The sequence below is a fragment of the Marmota monax genome, unplaced genomic scaffold (genome assembly GCF_021218885.2).
Source record: "Marmota monax isolate L192 unplaced genomic scaffold, Marmota_monax_Labrador192_F-V1.1 WCK01_AAM20220418_F8-fsc00157, whole genome shotgun sequence".
NCBI lineage: Eukaryota > Metazoa > Chordata > Mammalia > Rodentia > Sciuridae > Marmota > Marmota monax.
Window position 1 is genome coordinate 3,481,673 of NW_026694573.1, and position 20,521 is coordinate 3,502,193.

Below are 20,521 nucleotides of genomic sequence, written 5' to 3' on the forward strand. Positions count from 1 at the left end.
AGAGGAGAAGCCAGGAACCAGGGGACTGGGCCAGGGCCCTGTCACCGGCCCCCCGTACAGCAGGACTGGCCCACGGGTTGGCAAAGCACTTTGAATCCTCACAATGGCCTGTGAGGCAGATATTCTGGGAAGCAGACACGTTGGCCTTTGGCCGGAGGGAAAGGAATGCTTGCCCAGGCTTCTAGGGGCTCAGTGGGAGGCAGGGGGCCGGGAGGAGTTTCCTGCCATGTCCCGCCCCAGTGACGGTGGTGTGGCAGGCAGCAGAAGCTTCCCGTGGGCTGGGTTTCCTGGAAGAAGATCAGGAAGAGCCAGCTGTGGCCCCTCTCCACCACCACCCTGGTCCTGGCCTGCCAAATATCAGTCACTCTGCCCACCTAGCTAGGCTCAGACACGCAGAGGGATGCCATGAGGGACGTGGCACTTGCAGGGGGCATTTTCTAAGTCTGAACTTGGAGATGAAGCCTGAGCCACCAGGGAGACTAGCCCTGGGCAGTACCCACAATGGAGCCTCTGTACCCTCTCGCCTATGTTCCTGGTAAAATCCCCCAGCCCTTGGGCAACTGGCACAGCTTTGCTGAAGGAGCCAATATAGACCATCAGAGTCAGGCTGGGCCATACCAGGGGTGACGCAGGAAAACCTTGTTAGGGTCTCTATTTCTTTCTTTTTTATTTATTTATTTTTTTTTTAGTTGTAGATGGACACAATACCTTTATTTTATTTATTTATTTTTGTGTGTGTGTATGTGGTGCTGAGGATTGAACCCAGTGCCTCACACATGCTAGGCAAGTGCTCTACCACTGAGCCACAAACCCCAGCCCCTAGTCTCTATTTCTAACCTGTGCATTATTATAGATGGACCTCTTGAGCCCTAGAACCAAGAATGGACTCACACATGACCTCTGCCCCCACTGGCACTGCCCTGTGGATCACCATCTGCCATGGGGGCATATCTGCCACCTATTCTGTTCAAGAGTCCTGGGGCTACCTCCTTGTACCCAGGCCTGGTCAGTGCTAGAACCCAAAACCACACAGCTCTTACTCCACCAGCTAGCATGTACATACACGTGCGTTCTCCACAACTTTACCACCAAAGTCTCCAGGAAGGATCAGATGCCCAAGGCCACCCAGTTCCTACCCACCTCTCACTCACCGTCCAATGTCTGAGCAGACCTTAGAGTCAGCAGCGACAGCAGCATGGGCAAAGGCCTTGGGGCCACAATGGGCATGGCGGCGAGAGAGGACCACAGCTAGAACGATGATCGTCAGTGCCAGCCCCAGTCCCAGCAGGACCAAGCCGACTGTGGCCCTGTGGCCCTGGGCCATGTTTCAGTGGTCCAGGGAGACAGGGGAGACAGATGGTAGATAAGCCAATGGTCAGACAAAAAAGGACAGGTGGATAAAAAGTAGACTCACAGATGATTGGACAGAGAGAAAAATTGTGGGGCTTGATACAGACAGATGGATTGACATACAGGTTAGATAGCTCGACAGAGAGGATGGTCAGAGAGACATTTGGAAAGAGATGGACTTACAGATAGGCAGACAAACAGGTTTACAGATGAACAGTGGTCAGCCAAGCAGACAGATGGGTTTATGAAGACCTGGACAGACGGCAGTGGCAGGACGGCTACCCTCTTCAAGCGCTCTCTACAGAAGCAGATCTGGCCACAAGGGTGAACTTCCAGTTTTCAGCTCAGTGCTCAGTGCTGGCAGGAGGCCAGACATCTAGGGGGAGTTTTTCCTTGCAGAGAAGAGCCAGCTGTTGTGGTTAACTCCTTCACTGCCAGTTGGTCTCATGGCCCCTCCTGCCAACCCTGACAGTACCCGGGGTTTTCTCATCTCAATGTGCTTGAGGACTTGATGCCTGCTGCACCTGGGGGGGCCAGGGTATAAGGTTCCTATGTCATTTCCCAAGTCTCAGCAATGCAGGGAAATCAGAGTATGGACCGTCCAGCTCCCTTGCCTGAATCAGACTCAGAGAGATCAGGTCTTCCCATCACAGTGGAGCTCCACTCCCCAATCCCGCCCCCTCTGCCGGCCCCACCTATACAGCAGCATCCACTTGGCACAGGAGTGGGGCTGAAGAGGGAAAGGGGACCCAAAACAGTGTCACTTTGTATAGCTCAGCCACAGCTTGGCCCAGGGTGTCACCCACAGGGCAGGGGATGTAGACAGGCCATGTGTCCAACTATAGCACCCAGTGCCACTAGACCACCTATCCCTGGGAACAGCTGTCCTAGAAATGCAGCCTTAGGCCTCCAGGGAGTGAGGCTGCCCTCCCTGGACCCCTGCACTTCCTCTGCAGCTCAGCCCCTCTGTGGTCGCATGTCTGCCTCCCTGAGTCTATGGGTGCTCAAGTCTATTCCTATACTGACAGTTCCTCTTCCTTGGGGACGTTGGCCTGGCTCCTGTTCTCCCCAGACCCCAGGGTGTCCAACTGGGAAGCAGTGTGGGGGGGGGGGGAGTGAGCCCTCACTGAGGTCCATATTTGACCAGGCTTAATAGGAGATCAGGGCCCAAAGGTCATGAGCTGGACTTCCACCCAACAGTCCCCATGGCTCCCTTCTCCTTTTCCATCTGACTACATGGAGTCAGAGCCCACCTTCCAGTATAGCCAAGAAATGAGGCCCAGAGGACAATGTCAGCACAGGTCACAGCCTATCAGCCCCACTGTGTCCAGAGCCCCTGGTCAGCCTGGGCCAGAGTGGCTGTTTCCTGTAGGTCTGTTCCCACAGTTGCCTCAAGGAGGGGTGGGCTGTGGGAGCCTCTTCCGACCCCCAGATGACCTCCACTCTGCAGTGACATTGCTCAACTGGGAACCAAAGTACATTCCTGAATGGGAGCCAGCCCACCCACCCGCCACATAGGGAACAACAAGGACAGCAGGGTCAAGGGGCGAGGCATCCCCGCTTCTCTCCCCAGCCATCCTGGTTAGGCAGAGGCCAGAGTGCAGAGACAGCCAGAGAAGAGACCTAGGGAAAGGGTCTGTTGTCATGCTGGGCCTGGCCAGGGACTCAGCTGGGGAGGCTCAGCTGGGATGGTCCCTGAATGTCCTTATCCAGGAAATGACAGGGGATGGGATGGTAGGGAAGAGAGGTGAATCAGACCCAAAGTAGCCCTGGGATAAGCCCATAGCCTTGGAGAACCTGGATATGCCTCCAGCATGTTATGGCTCAGGGAGTTTCATGACAGCCTCCTGCTCCCTCTTGGCTGTGCAACCTTGAGCAAGGCCCACCCCTCAGGCCTCAATCTTTTCCTCTGAAAATGAGGTCATGGCCTTTCCTCTCAAACTAAAATCAGGATTGAGGAATGACTGCCACACCTGATTACCCACCTCCATCTCTTTCCCAGGGAACCCCAGAGATAGAAACCTCTAAGGCTCAGTCACAGACCTAGAATGTAGCCTGCAAGCACAAAACCCCTTTCCAGGTGGGCACTTTGGAAGCACTAAGTTTTCCAGCCCTAAAGAAGAGCCCAGATGTAGCTTACTTACCCTGGTCCCTCTTCTAGCCCCTGTGCTCCTGCCCTCAGGGCCCCCCCTACTTGGGCTCACAGATTGGGGTTACATCTGGTTGTCAGGCTGTGACTCCCTTCCCAGCCCATCTCCAGGAGCCTTCATCAGCTCCTCACCTACAACTGTATGAAGGACAAATCAAAAGACCTTGAGGGAGGGCTAGAGGGGCTGGACCCTGGGGAGGGAAGCTGTGCCCAGCAATAGCCATTCACAACCCACCTTCTCTGGGCCACCTTCCCTTCAGAGACCTGGGGGTCTCCTCCAGCTTTCCATTCCCAGAGAACTGAGTCTTTTTCTGGAGCTGATCACAAGCTTGGGTTTGACTCTGGGTTGTACTTGAAAAGTGACCCTGGGCATGGCCCTGACCAAGATGTTTTGTTTCAGTTTCTTGCCCAGTCCCTGTTCCTCAGGTCAGAGTTTCACCTCCCAGTGTCCTGGGCAGGGTGAGCCCAGACACGTTAGAGTTGGAAGAGAAAGAACCCACACTCCTGTCGCCTGCAGGGGCCCTTTGCCCAAGTTGATGTCAGAACCAGGGCTCCCCACTGTGGTCAACACTAGGAAGTGTTGCTCCCCACTGCCCCGCCCCAAGGAAGGGGACGAATGGCCTCTAATCCTGGGGACTCAAGATGGGAAAAGACCGTGTTTGATAAGGGACTGCCTCTTGCTCTTCCACTTACCCACCCATCAGGTTCTCCTCCTACTAAAAAACAGGCTGAGGGCTGGGGCTGGGGCTCAGTGGTAGAGCGCTTGCCTAGCATGTATGAGGCACTGGGTTCGAACCTCAGCAGCACATAAAAACAAATTAATTAATTAATTAAAGGTGTTGTGTCCATTAAAAAAAAAAAAAAAGGCTACTAGGCACAGTGGCACAGCTGTAATCCCAGCTACTCAGAGGCTGAGGCTGAGGCAGGAGGATCCACAGCGATGAAGGTGGAAGTGACTTCGGTTTGGCGGTGCCAGGTATTCAACCCTGCAGCCACCGCCTTGCAGAGAAGAGGGGAAAGGGAGGACCTCATCAGGGTCCCAGATGTAATCTGAACCACTCCTGTGTGGTCATGGGCCTCACAGGGCCAGATGGTGCCATTTCCAGCCAAGTGACCAGGGAAGAGCAAGTTGCGGGGATACCTCAGCCCATGAGGTCTTGTTAGAACAGGTGGCTTAGCTCCCTGGCCAGCCTGGGCAAATTATACCCTATCTCAAAACAAAACTAGAAACAGACTGGGGATATAACATATAATGGCAGAGTGCCACTTTGTGTTCAATTCCCAGTACTTCAAAAAAATTAATTTTAAAAGGCTGAGATGGTAGCTCAGCAGTAGAACAGCCCTGAGTCCAATTCCCAGCACTGAAGAAAAACAAACAAAAAACAGCTGAGGTTCATTCCACAACCTGCAGTGCAAAGACCTCCAGATCCTGTCTGTTCATTCTCCTCCAGCTAGATGGCTCCATTTTCACACAAAAGACACCGAGACCCAGGCAGTGGGGAGCCCGGCCAGCAAGGCTGCCTGCCCACAGCCTGGCACAGAGCCCCCATTTATTGCATTGCTCTGTCACTCCTAGGGAGAGTACGTCCCCTCCAAAGTCTCACTCTTGGCTCTGGTGAATATCTTGTTCCTGGGTTGCTGGTCAGTCTTGCCCATCTCAAGCACTCAGTAGCCAGCTGGCTCCCCGCCTTTTCTGGAGTCTGAAGCAGCTGCCCAGCCACTGGTTGTGCGGACAATGGCCTGGATCACAGCGATGAAGGTGGAAGCGACTTCGGTTTGGTGGTGCCGGGTTTTCAACCCTGCAGCCACCGCCTGCAGAGAAGAGGGGAAAGGGAGACCTCATCAGGGTCCCAGATGTAATCTGAACCACTCCTGTGTGGTCATGGGCCTCACAGGGCCAGATGGTGCCATTTCCAGCCAAGTGACCAAGAAGAGCAAGTTATGGGGGGATACCTCAGCCCATGAGGTCTTGTTAGAACGGGTGGCTTAGCTCTCATTACATAAGGGCTCAGGACGACCCAGGTAGCAGGTGTGAGGACCATCTGCCCTGGGCAGCGGACACCCACCACTGTCCACTCAGAAGATGCAGGCCTCCAGCCCAGAATGCCCTGTGATTCCACACAGTGACTCAGTTTCCCCAACCCCCAGCCCACCTGATCAAAGTCTTTCTCCAGCGTTGTGGTGTTGGGCAGAAGCTGATTGTGCAATCGGGGCTCCTCCACGGCCCGCTTCACATCATAGCCAAACCAGAGGCTGTGGATGATGGCCTGGGGGTGAGGGAATTGGTAAAGTGTGAGCTTGGTCCAGGCACAGGGTTAGGGAGGGTGAGTAGGTAGCACATACCAATGCAGTGGACGTGGTAATCTGCGTGCCCCCAGAGGCTCCCACCACCATCTGGACCTTGCCATCCTGACCCACGATGATCGACGGACACATAGATGAGAGTGGCTGCTTCCCTGTGGCCCACAGGAGGGGACAGATATAGTGGTCAGCTGGTGTCCGGGATACCAACTCTCTCCCAACCTAAATCCCCTGCCTCAGGATCTCCTCGCTGTACCTGGCTTGATGAAGTTGGCTGGTGAGGGAGGCACCCCAAACTGGTTGATGAAGTTGGGGGAACTGAAGTCATCCATCTCATTGTTGAACAGGATGCCGCTAACTGGAGAAAGGATCTTGGAGCCAAAGCTGCCAATGGGCCAGGTCAGAGAGCTATGCCCAGCCTGGCCAGGCCCTGCCAGATTCCTGTCCACCCACCCCAGCCCAGGCTTGCTTCCTATGAGGCCCAGCTAGGGCATGCCACCAAGTGGGGTCTCTATTTCCCAATATAAAAGTGGGAGCCCCAGTTATGGGATATACAGGCAGCCCCTGGCTCAATCCCCACCCCCAGCTCTGCCCCTCCTTATAGCCCCACAGCCCCTACTAGAGGTTGATGGTGCTAGTGGCAGACACAGCACTGCCGTCCTCTGAAACCACAGACAGGTGAGCAGTGCCTCCATCATCAGGAGTGTAGAATTCAGGTTCATAGTAGGAGGCTGGATGAGTGGTGTCATCAGAGATACGGGCTCGGAGCTGGTTAGCGAAGAACTCAGAGGTCATGTTGTGGATCACCTGTCAGAGACCCAGAGCTGACCTGAGAGAGTGGGAAGGGAGGGCAGGGTGCAGGACATAGGGTTGTCCTAGCAGATCTTAGGAAGCCCAAGCACGGGTCTAACCTAAGTAATCTGCACCCTAAAACCTCTGGGGCTTCCCAGGGCCCAGGCAATAGGCCCAGCATCCCACGTGACCCCATCTCATTGACTCTATAGCCTGTCTTTGTTGCATAACAACAATTCTGGATGTCTGACTGCCTGTCCATCCCCCAAGACTCCAGATTCTTGCCACATTCAATCATTAATGCAAGTATTTATGGAGTTGTACTATATGCCCAGAGCTGAGGAATCAGCAAGGAACAGACAACAAAGGTCCCTGCAGTTCAAAAACAATAGCAGGCGTGGAAAGTGCTAGAAATGAGAAGCCAGATAAGAGGGATGGATAAGGGTGAGGTATGGAAAGAGTGGTCAGAGAGGGCTTCTTAAAGGGAGTGACATCTGAACAGAGCCCAGAATGAGGCAAAGTCCCTGAGGCAAGTGATAGGCAGAGAGTAATTGACATGAGGGGTGAAGAGGTTAAAGATACAGGCTGAGGCCCATTCCACAGGGCCTCATAGGTTCAAAAAGAACGGACTGGCTTTTTGGTCTGAGTCACTCAGGACTGGGGCAGAGGAGTGAGCTTGCTGGGGGGCATTTTCACACGGTCCCTCTGCTGTCCATGTGGGAGATAAGGAGAGGCTGTAAATAACTAGGAGAGAGATATGGTGACTCACTCCCCACCCCACCATGAGAAAGAAGAGAGGATGACCTTGAGGTCTTTGGCCCAGAGTGGCCATTAACTGGGGAGATAAACACTGCAGAAGGGACAGGTCTGGGACAATCAGGGCTTGAGTTTGGACACATGTCCATCAAAACACTGAAGAGCATGACTCAGGTGGGTGGACCCATGAGCATGGGTATGTAGAGTTCATGGGCAAGGTCAGACTGAGAGATAAACATAATGTTGGCACCAGGAAGCTGTTCAAAGCCATGAAAGCCTGGCCAACGTCCCCAAAGCAGGATTAAAGGTAGACAGAGAAGAGGAAATTGAGGGGGAAGCAGAGAGGAAGGGCCCCTGGAAGCGGAGCAAGAAAAATGCCTCAAGAGGGTTTGGGCAACCCTTGCGCATTAATTGACCAATGCAAGGGAAGGATGTTCAGCCCAAATCTATTCCTGTGGAAACAGACAAATTTGGGATGTGGGACATACTTTGAGATAATTGCCCTAGGCTTTATGAACAAACCAATCCAGGGGGTCTCTTGTAGGTTGAGAGACTGGAGAGACATCATGGCCAAATTGCACATGAATTGATGGAATTTGGACCATCAATTCATGTGCAATTGAGACCCTCAGGGAAGTTCTGACATGGGCTGCTAATAGGTTACGTGGCTTCCATGTCAGGTTTCTGGCTGCCACAGTATGTACAAATCCTCACTCTTAGGAGATAATCTAAAATATGACACAGGCAACCCATGTTTAATCACTCAAAAACATGGATATGGAGAGTGGGGGGCAGGGGACAAGAGAAGACAGAAAGAGAGCAGAATATCTACATCGGGGGATCAAGGGAAAGAAAACAGGTGTACAGTCACATCTGGGGTTTTTTTGTTTGTTGTTTTGTTTTTGTGGTGGTGCTGGGGATTGAACCCAGAGCCTCACACATGTTACCACTGACTCCCAATTCCGTTTTTTTTTTTTTTTCATTGTATAGGTGTGAATTTGAAAAGTGAAAGAAAGAGGTGAACTATGTGAGATGCTGCCATGAAAAGCGAAAGAAGAAAATGAGGCGAAATCTGGAGACCTAGGAGTGTAGGAGTGGAACGGGGAAGAACAGGGCCTAAAGGGAGAGGAGACAGACTGGGGATATGGCTCCATGGTGTGTGTCTATTGTACAGTGCTTGCCTACCACATGCAAGGCCCTGGGTTGAATCCCCAGAATCATAAAGTAAACATATAAAAAATAAATTAAAATGAAGGAGGAGAAGATGGGCCCTACAGAAGGGCCAGCAGGAGGGAAGGCAGAGGGAGGAAGAATAGGGTGACTTCTGTCCTCTCAGAGAGATAAGATGCCAGGTCAATGGCTGTGGTGGCAGTGGCAATTGCAGGGCGTGTAGTACAGAATGTTCACTGGAAAAGAGAAGACACCAGAGAAAACTGAGTCCCCTCCTGGTCAGTGTGAGGGGATCTGCAAGGCCAGCCCAAATGCAGGGGTAAGGAGGAACGTGAGGGCCTTTGGCAGGAAGGGTCATGACAGGGATTCCAGGAGAGGCCCAGCGTGGAACGGAAGCATCTGGCAAATGAGGGGGCCAGGTGAGGTCAGGCCTGGCATGGAGATCAGAAAAACATTACATTAGTTCCTGACCTCTCTTGCACATCCTTCTTATTCCTGAGGGCTACAACATCCCCTTATGTTCCTTACCTCAACATTGACCACTCCAGAATCTTCCAAGCCAAGGGCACAGCATGTGCAAAAGCCCTTGAGTTAGAGTTTAGCTAGAGAGGGGCTGCCAACTTGTCAAGTCTATTTCCCAGCCCTCCCCATACTATGCACTCCATGGAGCAGAAATTGCGGGGCTTGGAATAACCAATTCCAGGACACAATAGACCCACAATCAAAGTCTGTGGGAGGAGTGGATTCAGAAAACGTGCACAAGGCTGGGGTGCCCCAGGGAGATCACCTGATTCCTCTATGGCAAGACCCTGCCCATTATAGGTCAGCCCCTTACCTTAGTCATATCAACAAACTTGGGGTCTCCAAGCAGGGTCCTCTTGGCATAGGCAAACCGGAAGGCCTCCACAATGCGGTGGTATGTCAGGCTCTTCTGTTCGGGGGTCTCCACACTTGCCCGAGAGAAGTTATACCCTAGTTGGTCAGAACCAGGTGCACGTTGGTAGGCCCCAGGGGTATGGAGATGTTCAAAGGATTAATGTCTCCCTAAGCCACGTTTCCCAACTCTACGAAGGGAACACTAAATAGTCAACATCAGTGGCCACTTCAGAAAGCTGTTATAAGGCAAGCTCCCCGCCCCACTGCCCAGCCTGGGCCTCACACATCCAGCCAGAGGCTCAAGATCTACAAAGTCACAGATGATCACTTAGATTTACCAGCTGAACCCTCTGGGCGAGGCTCCCCTTCCCCAAATTCCTTTCTTCCCTTCTCCTCCAGCCCTTGAGCTTTGCCCATCATGGATAGCCCTGGTCACCCCACACTGCCTCCTGCAGGAGAGGGTGAGCCATGCACTTAATAGCAGGCCGGGGAGGCCTTGGCAGAGGATGCAGCAGGGATGAAGTTCAGGGAAGGAGAGGCAGTGTTGTGGAGCCCTTCAGCGAAGCTGTGGTGGGACTGCTTACCTTTGAGGATGTTGAGGATGAGAACCAGCACAGGCCCACTGAGCGGGGCACTAGGCGCATACAATATTGAGTTCCCAAGGTTGATGTTCAGCGGGTATTCAATCAGTTCCGCATGGTAGTTGTTCAAGTCCTCAACTGTCATAATGCCCCCTGCAAAGGGGTAGACACAGGGATGGGGCTGCACCGTAGCGGGGATGGGGGAGCAGGGCTGCATATGGGGGTATTGGGTGGCACCATTGGGCAGGATAGAGTTGTACCATGGTGTGGGGAGGAGCCACAGGACCATCAAACTAGGAGTCCTGTCTATTCTTTAAGGGCCCAGGTCCTCTATTCTTCATAATGGTACTCACCACCCACCCACATCCAGTCTAGACCCATTGCCCTCAATCTGCACGACTCACTGGCCTCCTGGCCCACCTTTATCCATTTCTACAAAGGGTCTTTTCCAAATGGAGAATGTCTGTTCCCAACGTTCCCCATGTTGGACCTCTCCTCCCTTGATGAATGGGTAGATGGAGGCTCCTAATTCTACAGGGAACTGGCTCCAAAGAGAGAATTTACAGCCTAATTTCTGGCATTAGTAGTAAAGGAACATGTTAATCAATCTCCTCCACGAAACAGACAAAAGTAACATGAAAAAGGCCATAACTGAGCACTCACAGCCTGTCCCACAAAATCCCTCCAACACTTCTCTCATAAGCCTACCCTTAGCCTTTATGACCTTTCCTGGTGAATCAAAATTGCCTCTCTCTAGGACTTAGCACATACTATGCCCTTTGCAGGAATCCCTTCCTCTTTCTGGCTGACAAAGCCATCTGCAGGTCAGCTGCCACCTCTTACAAGAAGTCCTCCTGTGTCCTCTTGTGTATCCCCAGCTCCTGCCTACACCTGCATCAAGCCCATGAAGGGCTTTCTCTTCTGTCTGCATGGTCTCTCTGACCAAACAAAGAACTGTGGACCTACATGGACTGTTGCTGACCCTACCCTGCCAAGGACTCCCTGAGAATCTGGTGCCTTGAGGAAGCCTCAGGATGTGGGACTCAGGTCAAGGTTCCTACTGTGGGGTTCTCCACTCAGGCCTCCAAGGTTGCCTACTTACCAGCCGCCCGGATGTCCTTCACGATTTGGGCTGTGAGGCTCCCATTATAGAAAGCTTGGGCACCTTCTCGGGCCAGCGTCTGGTACGTGTCGGCCAACTGTGGCATGGTCACTTTCTCTCCCTCCTGAAGTACTTTCCCATCCCGGCAGAAAATCTTGCTGGAGCAGGGGGAGCTCAAGTGAGGCAGCCAGTGTGGCAGATTCAGCTAGACCCACTCCTCCACCTGCCTGGTTCTCTTTGTTCTCAGGGAAAGGAGAACAAAGAATGAGCAGCACCTGTCCACAGGTGGGCAGCTGGCCCTGTGGCTCAGAGCTCCTAGTATCCCACACCATTCAGGTCATATGGTCAACCATAGTTTTCACTAGGGTCCTCAAACCGAGACTGGAATGTGTCCCCACACCCAGTGGGAAGGGTTTGCATCTTCTCAGCCCTCGTGCCCGCCTCCTAGTCACAAGTCCTTAGAGCAGAGCACAGCTCCATCAGCCTCTCCCAGTCTGCAGGATCCTTGGGCCCTGCCTGCCCTGCCTCTGCCCCAGGCAGGCCCAAACCTGCAGACATACCACAGAGCAGGAGTCTGCTCAATGATATCCCGTTTTTTCTCCAGGGCTGCTGCCAAGCCCTTGCCCACAGGGAAGCCATAGCGGGCCAGTTGGATGCTGGGCTGAAAGAGGCGATCCCAGGGCAGCCGACCATGCCGTTGGTGTGCCAGCTCATAGCCCCTGATCTCACCAGGAACTGCCACTGACAGCCCTCCTGAGAAGAAAGAGAGAGAGAGAGACATGGTTAGTGACCCCCAAGGAGAGGACACTGGGATCTCTGAAAGGCAGCATCCCAAGTATCTTCCTCGACCCATTTTACAGATAGAGCTAGCGAGATTTAGAAGGAAAGGTGGTGTGTGTGTGTGTGTGTGTGTGTGTGTGTGTGTTGCTAGGTATCAAATATCAAACCCAGAGCCTCACACATGCTAGGCAAGTGCTCTAGCACTGAGTTATACCCCCAGCCCAAGGAAAGGGATATTTAGGATCATAGATGGGATCTACAAAGAAGAGTACAGATCAAATAGGGATGGAGTCCTGCCCATGGAGTCCTGCAGGGCACAGGATAGGGAGCTGGTAGCACATGTGGCGTGTTTTGCTGTCCCAACGTTAGATGTCTGTCTCCACAGTGTCTCCATGTCTAAAATCCTGTGCCAAGCTTATAGTTGCTCAGTGAAACTGGGGAGAAGCCAGACCCCTTCCTATCTCTCAGTCCAAACTACCCCCAGCCACAAGACTTCTTGTTCCTTAAGACTCCTGGGATCCACTAGAACGTGCCAAAGTAAAATCAGGTATTACTTGCACTCAGCTCAAGCCCAGGTAACCCTCAAGGCTGATTTAGTCCCAAGAAAAGGGCTCTCTTTCCTTTTTTCTACTCTCCTGAGTCCTAATCTCTGCCTAGTCCCTTCTCTGGGCCTCAGTTTCCCCATCTAACTAACTATAAGGGGCCTTGCCTTCCAGTTATGACCTTCAAGGAACCCACGAGTCAATTAGAAACAAACTCCTGAGCTTCATTCCCCACAAGCCCAATGCCTACCTACGTGCTATGCCCAAATCCAGACAGCTTTGCCCAGAAAGGCACAGCTATGGCCTCCTGCTCGCTTCCAGGAACCCCCCAAATTTTACCACTGAGGTGATGGAAGTCCTTTTAGTTATGCCCAGGCTTGGCAGCTGCAGCTCTAGAGCTGCCTCTCTTGCCCCAAAGTCTCTGAAAGCCAGGTTGCTATGATCTAGAAGATCATCATCACGTCTCAGAAGATCTGACACCCAGCATACACTTCTTCCCACCTTTAAAAAGAAAGTCTTCTCTTGACCTCAGGCCAATCAGGGTTTTTATGTCACCCTGCTTGCCAAGCTCATAGGTGGCCCTCATGCTGCCAGACCCGGCCTATCACTCTTACTTGGGATCATCACCCTTTCCTCCCCAGCCACCCCTGTATCAGACACCTTCCTGGCTCCCCTGGTCCCCTCGTCTGTTGCCCTGTCTCCTGCCACCTCTCCTCTCTCTCTTGATGATGTCCTCCCAGCTCTGGGCTTCAGGTTCCACTTGTTTTGACAACTCCCAAATTTACCCTCCTCTGGCTTGTACTGCTCCCCTGATGGTCAGTCCCAAGTATCCACCTGCCCATTCAAAACCGGTATCTCAAATTTAACACACGGAGCTGCTGAGCATCTACTCAAATCTACTCCCCAACAGCCCTGCTTGTCTCTGTGAAGGCCACCCTGTCCATCCAGGTGCAGACCAAAGACACTGGGGTCATCCAGGACTCCCTGCATGTACATTCCACTCAAACTGTCAGCAAATCACAGACCCTCATCTTCCAGGAGTACTTGGCACCACCCATGACCAACCATCCTCCAGCCTCCCTGGATTATTGACAGGTCCCTGCTGGCCTCCTTCTCCTTATACAGCAGTCAAGCAGTCCCATTAACCATTAACCAGATCTGTTCTCCTGCACGCAGATACTCAAGGGCCTCCCCGCTTACTTAGACAAAAGAGAGGGGCTTTACAGTGACCTGTGAAGTCCCACACAACCTAGGCCATTCTCTTGGATCCCTGTCCTCCTCCTCCTCCCGGGTCTCTTGGCAGCCTCCCTGGCTCCCTACAGGGCTCTACGCCTTCTCCTTCCACCTGGATCACTCAGTCTTCCCAGGCTATAGTGCATTTTGTCTTTGCGTTTTACCCCAGCTTTGGGACACTGCCTGACACTGTAAGAGGGGCTCAAGGAATCCCTGTTAAGTAAGTGAATTTTAAGTATCTGCAAGATACCAAATCTATAAGATTCAAGCATTCCCATATGCTGAGTAATGTCATTTCTACACATTCCGAGTTTCTTATAGTGAAATAAAAATATAGTGAAAATTAAGAAAAAAATCAAAGACTACCCATGTCATGGAGGAATCCAAAGAGGCTGCTCAAAGAATATCATATAGGACTCCCCGAAGGCATCAGATCTTGCTGTGGTCAGGGTGCCTCACTCCTCCACCCTTCCAACTCCTTTTTTTTTTAAATTCATAATTTTTAGTTATATATGACAGAATAGTCCATTTTATATAATTATACAAGCATGCAATATATCTTATTCTGATTAGGGCCCCAGTTTTATGGATGTATACATTTGTGGGATTCACTGTGGTATATTCACATATGGACATTAGAAAATTATGTCAGATTCTTTCCACTGTCTTTCCGATTCCTCTCCCATCTCCCTTCCTTTCATTTCTCTTTGTCTAATCCTCTGAACCTCTGTTTTTCCCCCTCCCCACCCACCTTATTGTGGGTTAGCTTCCACATATCAGAGAAAACATTTACCCTTTGGTTTTTTTGGATTGGCTTTTTAAATCCAATTTCTTATGTCACTATCCATTCTACCTTCTTTGAATGGTGCCCCTGGGGGTGGGCACGGGCTTCCCCTTAACTACCTGTGGAGTCTTGGAGTTTCCTCTCCACTTATGGCCAAGTTAGAAAAGAGAGATTCTGCCCCATATCCCCACAAATTAATAAATGAATGCATGAAATGAATGGAATGCCTATTAAAAACATAGGATTAGACAGCCTGGGTTAAATCTCCCAGCTGTGTGATCTCAGTAGTTTATATGACCTCTCTGGGTCTCAGCATTCCTACCTATAAAACAATAATTGATCCAGCATCCTCACCCCATTCCCAATTATACAGGGACGAGACAAGGGGCTCATCAGTGAAAATCATTGAGCAGGGTACTGGCCTAAGTGAACCCTGAATATGTGAGCTGTTATAATAATGAAATCACCTCTTGGTATCCATGGGGGATCAGTTTAGGACCCCCCGAAAGGATACCAAAATCCATGAATGCTCAAGTTCCTTATATAAAATGATGTTGTATTTGCATATAATCTACGTATATCTTCCTGTATAATTTAAATAATCTCTTGATTATAGTACTTAATGAAATGTAAATGCTATGTAAATAGTTGTTATACTGTATTGTTTAGGGAATAATGACAAGGAGAAAAAGTCAAAACATGTTCAGTACAGACCCAATTCTTTTTTTCAAATATTTTCCATTATCCACAGTTGGTTGAATTCCTGGATGTGGAACCCACCAGTAGAGCACAAATTGTGATGATTTTTTCCACATATAACCACGACCTGGCCCTATAGGGCCCGAGCAGAAATAACAGAAGAACCTGTCCTTCCCCTACGTCATGATGATCGTTTAACCAGTCATTATGAGAGGGTGTCATGGGGCCAGGAAAGGATGGGAGAGGTGCCAGAGCTGTCCCCAGGCCCTGAACAAGGGCATGCTCATGTAGGTGAGGCAACTTCCCAGTGGCCCATCCTGGCTCTATACCCACACCCTAAGCCCACGAGACAGCTTACCTTCCTCAGACTGCTTGGAGTTGTTGAACATGCTGGCATAGGCCAGCCTTGGGGCCACCTCACGGGCATTGATGATCTCAGCTTTTCCTGAAAATAGAAGCTGGTAGGCAGGCCAGACCAACCCCAATCCCTCTCCAAGAGGGAACTCAGGGACCACTCAGCTATGCAACTCCCATCCCAAGTCCACCCCGAGATGGACAACTCCTGCCACTCACTTTCCCCCCCAATCCCAGGTACTCACGTGTAGTGCTGTTATAGATGGTGAAGAACAGGCCACCCCCGATGCCCATACTATGAGCATTCATGAGCCCCACACACAGCAGACTCGCAATGGCTGCATCCACTGCTGAGCCTCCTTCCTGTAGAACATCCCTGCCAGCAGCATGTAGGAGGGTGAGATACCCAGGGTTCCCTAGCCCCTGTGCTTACTCTGCCACCCTCCTGCCCATCTTCACCTGGTCACCCTACCCAAAGAAAAATGGAAGAGGAGTTCATAGGAGTTTTTTATTTGCTTTTTGGTTTGGTTCTGGGATTGAACCCAAGTCACTGAGCTATAATCCCAATCCTTTTTTATTTTGAGATAGGGTGTCCCTAAATTGCCAAGGCTGGCAATCCTCCTGCCTCAGCATCCTGAGTAGCTGGGATTACATTCTATGCCACCACATGCATAGAAATTTTAAAGACCTATAGTTTCCTCCTTTCCAAGCAAACAAATGTGCATAACTTACTTGAAAAGAAAAGAAAACCGTTATTTTTTATTAATAACATTTTTTTTTTAGTTCAAGTCTTTTGGCAGGGTTTATCCATAAAGATAGATCCTCTTAGAACTGGGAAAAGGGACCCACTCCAAGAGGGAACCCAGGGAGATCAACACCCTGCTTTCGTGGTCACTGTCTCCTTCTCCCCTGACCAGAGGCTACTGAGAGGATCCAAAAAAGGACAGGCAGCTCCTCATTCAGGCAGCCTGATTATAGATGGGGAAACTGAGTCTTGGAGGGGCAAGGGTCTCTCCCAGGTTCACCTGTATGGGTGTCTTCTGTGTGTGCCCACACCACCCCATGCCATGCTCCAGGTCACATGGTCCTGCTCACCTCCCAATCTCTGAGCAGCGCTTAGCATCCGTCGCCACAGCTGCCCTGGAGTACACATGTTCGGGCTGCCTGGAACTGGAGGGCAGCCAGAGGCAGACACCAATGATGACAAGTACCAGAACCACGACAAACAGGCCCAGCACCACGAACCGCTTCTTCATGGCTCTGCCATACAGGGTAGGTAGGGGGAAGAGCAGGGTCAGGCCCAGCCCTGGACACTTCCAGACTCCTCCCCGACAGGGCACAGTCTAAAGTCAAGCTTCAGAAACAGCCTTGTGTCTCCTTCCAGCCTTCAAGAATGTATGCAGGCTGTCCAGCCCCCAGACCTTTGACCAGGCCATTCCCTCTGCCAGGAGCTCTGGATGCCATCTCTGTCCTCCCAAGTCCTGCCTGATCATTCAAGTGAAGACCTCATCTCCAATATGGACGCCTTCAGACCTCACATGCTCTGTCTACCTCCTTACAGCTACTGAGTCTCCACTGCCTAAGGGGGAGTTCCAAGAAAGATGGGCCTGGCTTCATTTCCTCTATGTCCCCCATCCTAACTCAGACCTGATACTATCCATGGGTCCCCCAAATGGCTAACCACAGAGCACAGGGCTCAGTATCCATTGTGCCTTCCAAGAGGACATCCCAGTTTCCTCCTGAAATCAGCAGACCAACCACCACAGGGTCAGGACTTACCGTCCAACAGAGGGTGGGAGCCCCAAGCCTTGCCTGGGGAGGTGGCCTCCAAAGATGGGAGATTTTGACTGAAAGCAAAATCTAGGCTCTACAGGAGCCTATGGTCACAGAATCTTCTCTAGAGACTCCTCAACCAGGCAGTCTCCTCCAGCTCCTGAAAATCACTAGGGCGGACCTGAAACAGGCCCTGCCCTTTCAGGGCGGAGCTCCACCTCAGGCTAGTTCTCTGACTCCAGCTGAGGTCTGCATGAATTCTCCCAGGCGCAGCCCAGAGAATTTGCAGGGTAAGGAGGGAACAGGGCCCAAGCCTAGTATTAGGTGGTGAGAATGTAGCGTGACAAATGGGGCCAAGGGACAAATGGCACTGTCCCCCTCTGTGTTTGGACTGGCCACTCACCTGCCCAGGGGTTGGGCAAGTCATTTCTCTGTCCACTGCTGGCCTTACTTGCCAGGGGTGGTGTTGTGAATTAAGTGGATTAGAATGTATGAAGTGCTAAGTAATTGCTGACTATAATTATTATCATGGTTGCACTGAGGGACGTCCCCAAGAGGAGTACATGGCACAGGGGACATTGGTGGGCCTCTTACTGGCTACACACTTCCCCTATGATTTCCTTCTAGGCTATACTGGGAAGGACAACAACAGCCTGAGAGTCCCTGTGACTTTGGCAGCAAGCGAGGCGTGTGATGCCAACAAGAAGGAAGTGGTGCGGTAACAGAGGCAGAGGGCTCCCCTCTTCCAGACTTTCCCTCCAGAGGGCGGCATCTACCAGGGAGCCCCTCCAGGGAGCCCCAGGCTGACCCCCCATCCTGCTTCCCCCTGCCTCTATTCAGAGTATCTGAACTCAAAGCCAGACAGAGTGTCCAGAGATAACCTAAGGTTGGAGTTCCTGCTCCCTCCTCACACCTGAGGGAAGCATTCTGATATTAGCATGAAAGGGCTCTCCCTTCCCAGGCTTGGCAGGAAGGGCAATGATGGCATAATAAATAGCATGTGCCCCCACATCTGGTCTGGGAAAGAGCCTACAAGTCCTCAATGCAGAGGGGGAAACTGAGCCCCTGAGCAGGGGGCCCAGTAGGCAGTCATGCAGATTCCTACCCCCTGTACCCTTAGGAGTCACAGTAGCCTTTCTCTCCACATTGCACAGCATGGCCTGAACCCAGGCACAGCTCTTCCTGACCTGAACTCCACCCAGCCTCCTCCCTATGCCTCCTACCAACTCAACCTGCAAAAAGCATCCAGAGAGTTCAGTCTGTCCAAAGTGCCAACCAACAAAGCCTCACAGTCCAAGAGACAGGCTAACCATTCACCAGGACTGATGGCCTGCTAGGCACACAGGTACCCTAGACCCTAGTCAGGAACCTGATGAAAAAGTCATGCTGGGAGTTCCAAGGGGCTTTGGGAGTAGGGTTAGCAATAGATTATCACCTATGGCAGATAAAGAGCATTCCCATCGTGGTGGGGGCGGGGCAGGGGCTGAACCTGGTCAGCAGCAGCCCCATCCCTGAGCCCACACAGCCTTGGTTCTCTCTGAGCATCTTGGGCTTTATTTCTTCTGGGCTTGAGGCTGTGAGCTGAGACTGCCCTCAGGGTCCTGGGGTAGACCAGCTGTGATCCCCTGGCATACATGTTCCAGCCTTCCCTGTCCATCTGTCTGGGCACCCAGTGGCCAAGTTAGGGCACTCAGCAAGTCTCAGGGAGCCTGGAGAGGGGAATAGGTGGTACTGAGCCCTCTTCCTTCTTCCAGGACAGTGTGACAAGGAGGGCTGGCCCAACCCCCTACAGGCAGATGTCCCCAGCTCAGCGGAAGACACCCTGCTGGGGAGCCAGGCTTCCATTTCCCACCCCTCCACCCCCAAGTTTTCTCAAAGACTCTCTGAAAGAACGTTCAAGCCCAGAATCTTGGCTCTCACCCAAATCAGTCTCAGGAGGGGAAACCGAGGCTAGAGAGTGGGTCAGATACAGCACTGGGCCTCAAACCCAGACCCCCCCTCCTTATAACCCTGGTAGGTTTACCTGAGACCCAGGGCAGCAGCAAGGGCCCAGGAGAGAGCCCCCCTCTTCCTCAGAAGATAGTTTTGGACATGGGTGCGCGCGCAGGGAGGAAAAAGCCAATTTGTCTGCCTGGGAAAGTTCTGGCGACAGAATGGCTGCCCCCAAGCAGTGGGGCCACGCCTTCAACCCCTGCAGAGCTCCTCAGGGGGCCTCTGGATGGGGATTAGGATCTGGGGGTGGGCATCTCCAAGACACAGAGGCAGGAAAGAGGGAGTAGGGACTGAGGATCCATGTCCTTACCTCATCCCAGAGGGGGCAAGAGATCAGCTGGGGGCAACTAGCATCCCAGTGGAGGCAGTTGGAGACATCTGAATAGGGTCTAGAACAGGCAATCCTCTGCTAGAGGTCCAGCCAGGCCCGAAGGATGGTGGGATGGCAGCAAAAAGTCACAGTGACTCGGCTTGTCACCAGGTGACTAAAGTTCATGCAGCCCTGGGAGGGCCCTGGGCAGGAGGTGGGAGGTGCTCTGAACCTGGAAAAGGGGCTCCCTTCTCTTAGATTCAATTTCCTCCAGAGGGTAGTGTCCATTGGCTTACCCTGTCCCTGTTCCCTGTATGCAAACTCAGAGCCAGACAGGGTGTCCCAGAGATGGTTCCTGAGGCAGTGAAATAGGGGTTGACTCCCGGCACCAGACAAGAGCCTGTAACCAAGAGACCACACCCTGCTGCTGGATACCAAAGTAGCGTCCCTGGAACATGGCCTAGAGGTGCCAAGGTCCAGACCGGTTCCACCACCAATCCAGGAACATTAACACCCCAGGCACAAGGAACCACCAGGTCAGCCTACAAAGGCAAGGCCCAGAGAGAACCAGAGTTGACCCAAGGTCATGCAGCCCAGCAATGTAAGCCTGCCACCCCATACCTGCCCCAAGTTGCTGCATGTCTGTGACCAGTTCACCAAGGAAGTCTCAACCACAGCAGCTGTGGGTCCAGCCCAAGAGGCCTTGGGCAATACACCCCATTCTCTCTGGGCCCTCAACCAAGAGCAGCAGATCTCTGAGTTATAGTTCCTTATGCCCCTCCCCAGACAGCTGTGCATATAAGGTGTTGAGCTTCTTGTCCCCAGGAATCTGCAGGCTCCACTTACCCAGAGATGCTGACTCTAACACACACGGGCACCACTCACACTCACTGAATCCAGGCTGAACAGAGCAGATTCCAAAGATGCAGCAGAGAGGGGAGCACAGAAAACAGACAGAATGGCCAACCTGGAGTTTC

The 20,521-nt window shown here is 52.1% G+C and overlaps 2 protein-coding genes across 6 annotated transcripts in view; both read right to left on the minus strand.

Annotated features, from left to right (window-relative positions):
• Ggt5 (gamma-glutamyltransferase 5) overlaps nt 1-1,959 on the minus strand; it is a 39,942-nt gene extending 37,983 nt beyond the window's left edge. The window contains exon 1 of one of the 5 annotated variants that reach the window (XM_046421207.2): nt 1,152-1,938. In XM_046421207.2, the coding sequence (XP_046277163.1) occupies nt 1,152-1,324 (173 nt within the window). In that variant the 5' untranslated portion in view covers nt 1,325-1,938. Of the gene's footprint in view, nt 1-1,151 lie in introns of all 5 variants that reach the window. The other 4 variants (XM_046421211.2, XM_046421208.2, XM_046421212.2 and 1 more) reach the window with 4 other exon arrangements.
• Nucleotides 1,960-4,986: 3,027 nt separating this feature from the next.
• On the minus strand, nt 4,987-18,702 carry Ggt1 (gamma-glutamyltransferase 1). The gene is made up of 13 exons (XM_046421135.2): nt 18,678-18,702; nt 16,565-16,729; nt 15,715-15,845; nt 15,474-15,560; nt 11,638-11,830; nt 11,078-11,235; nt 9,979-10,128; nt 9,354-9,490; nt 6,420-6,607; nt 6,057-6,184; nt 5,843-5,955; nt 5,653-5,766; nt 4,987-5,311 (listed from the first exon to the last, which is right to left on the minus strand). The coding sequence occupies exons 1-13, from the start codon at nt 18,695-18,697 to the stop codon at nt 5,165-5,167; spliced, it is 1,731 nt and encodes a 576-aa protein (XP_046277091.2). The 5' UTR covers nt 18,698-18,702; the 3' UTR covers nt 4,987-5,164.
• Between the last annotated feature and the right edge of the window lie 1,819 nt (nt 18,703-20,521).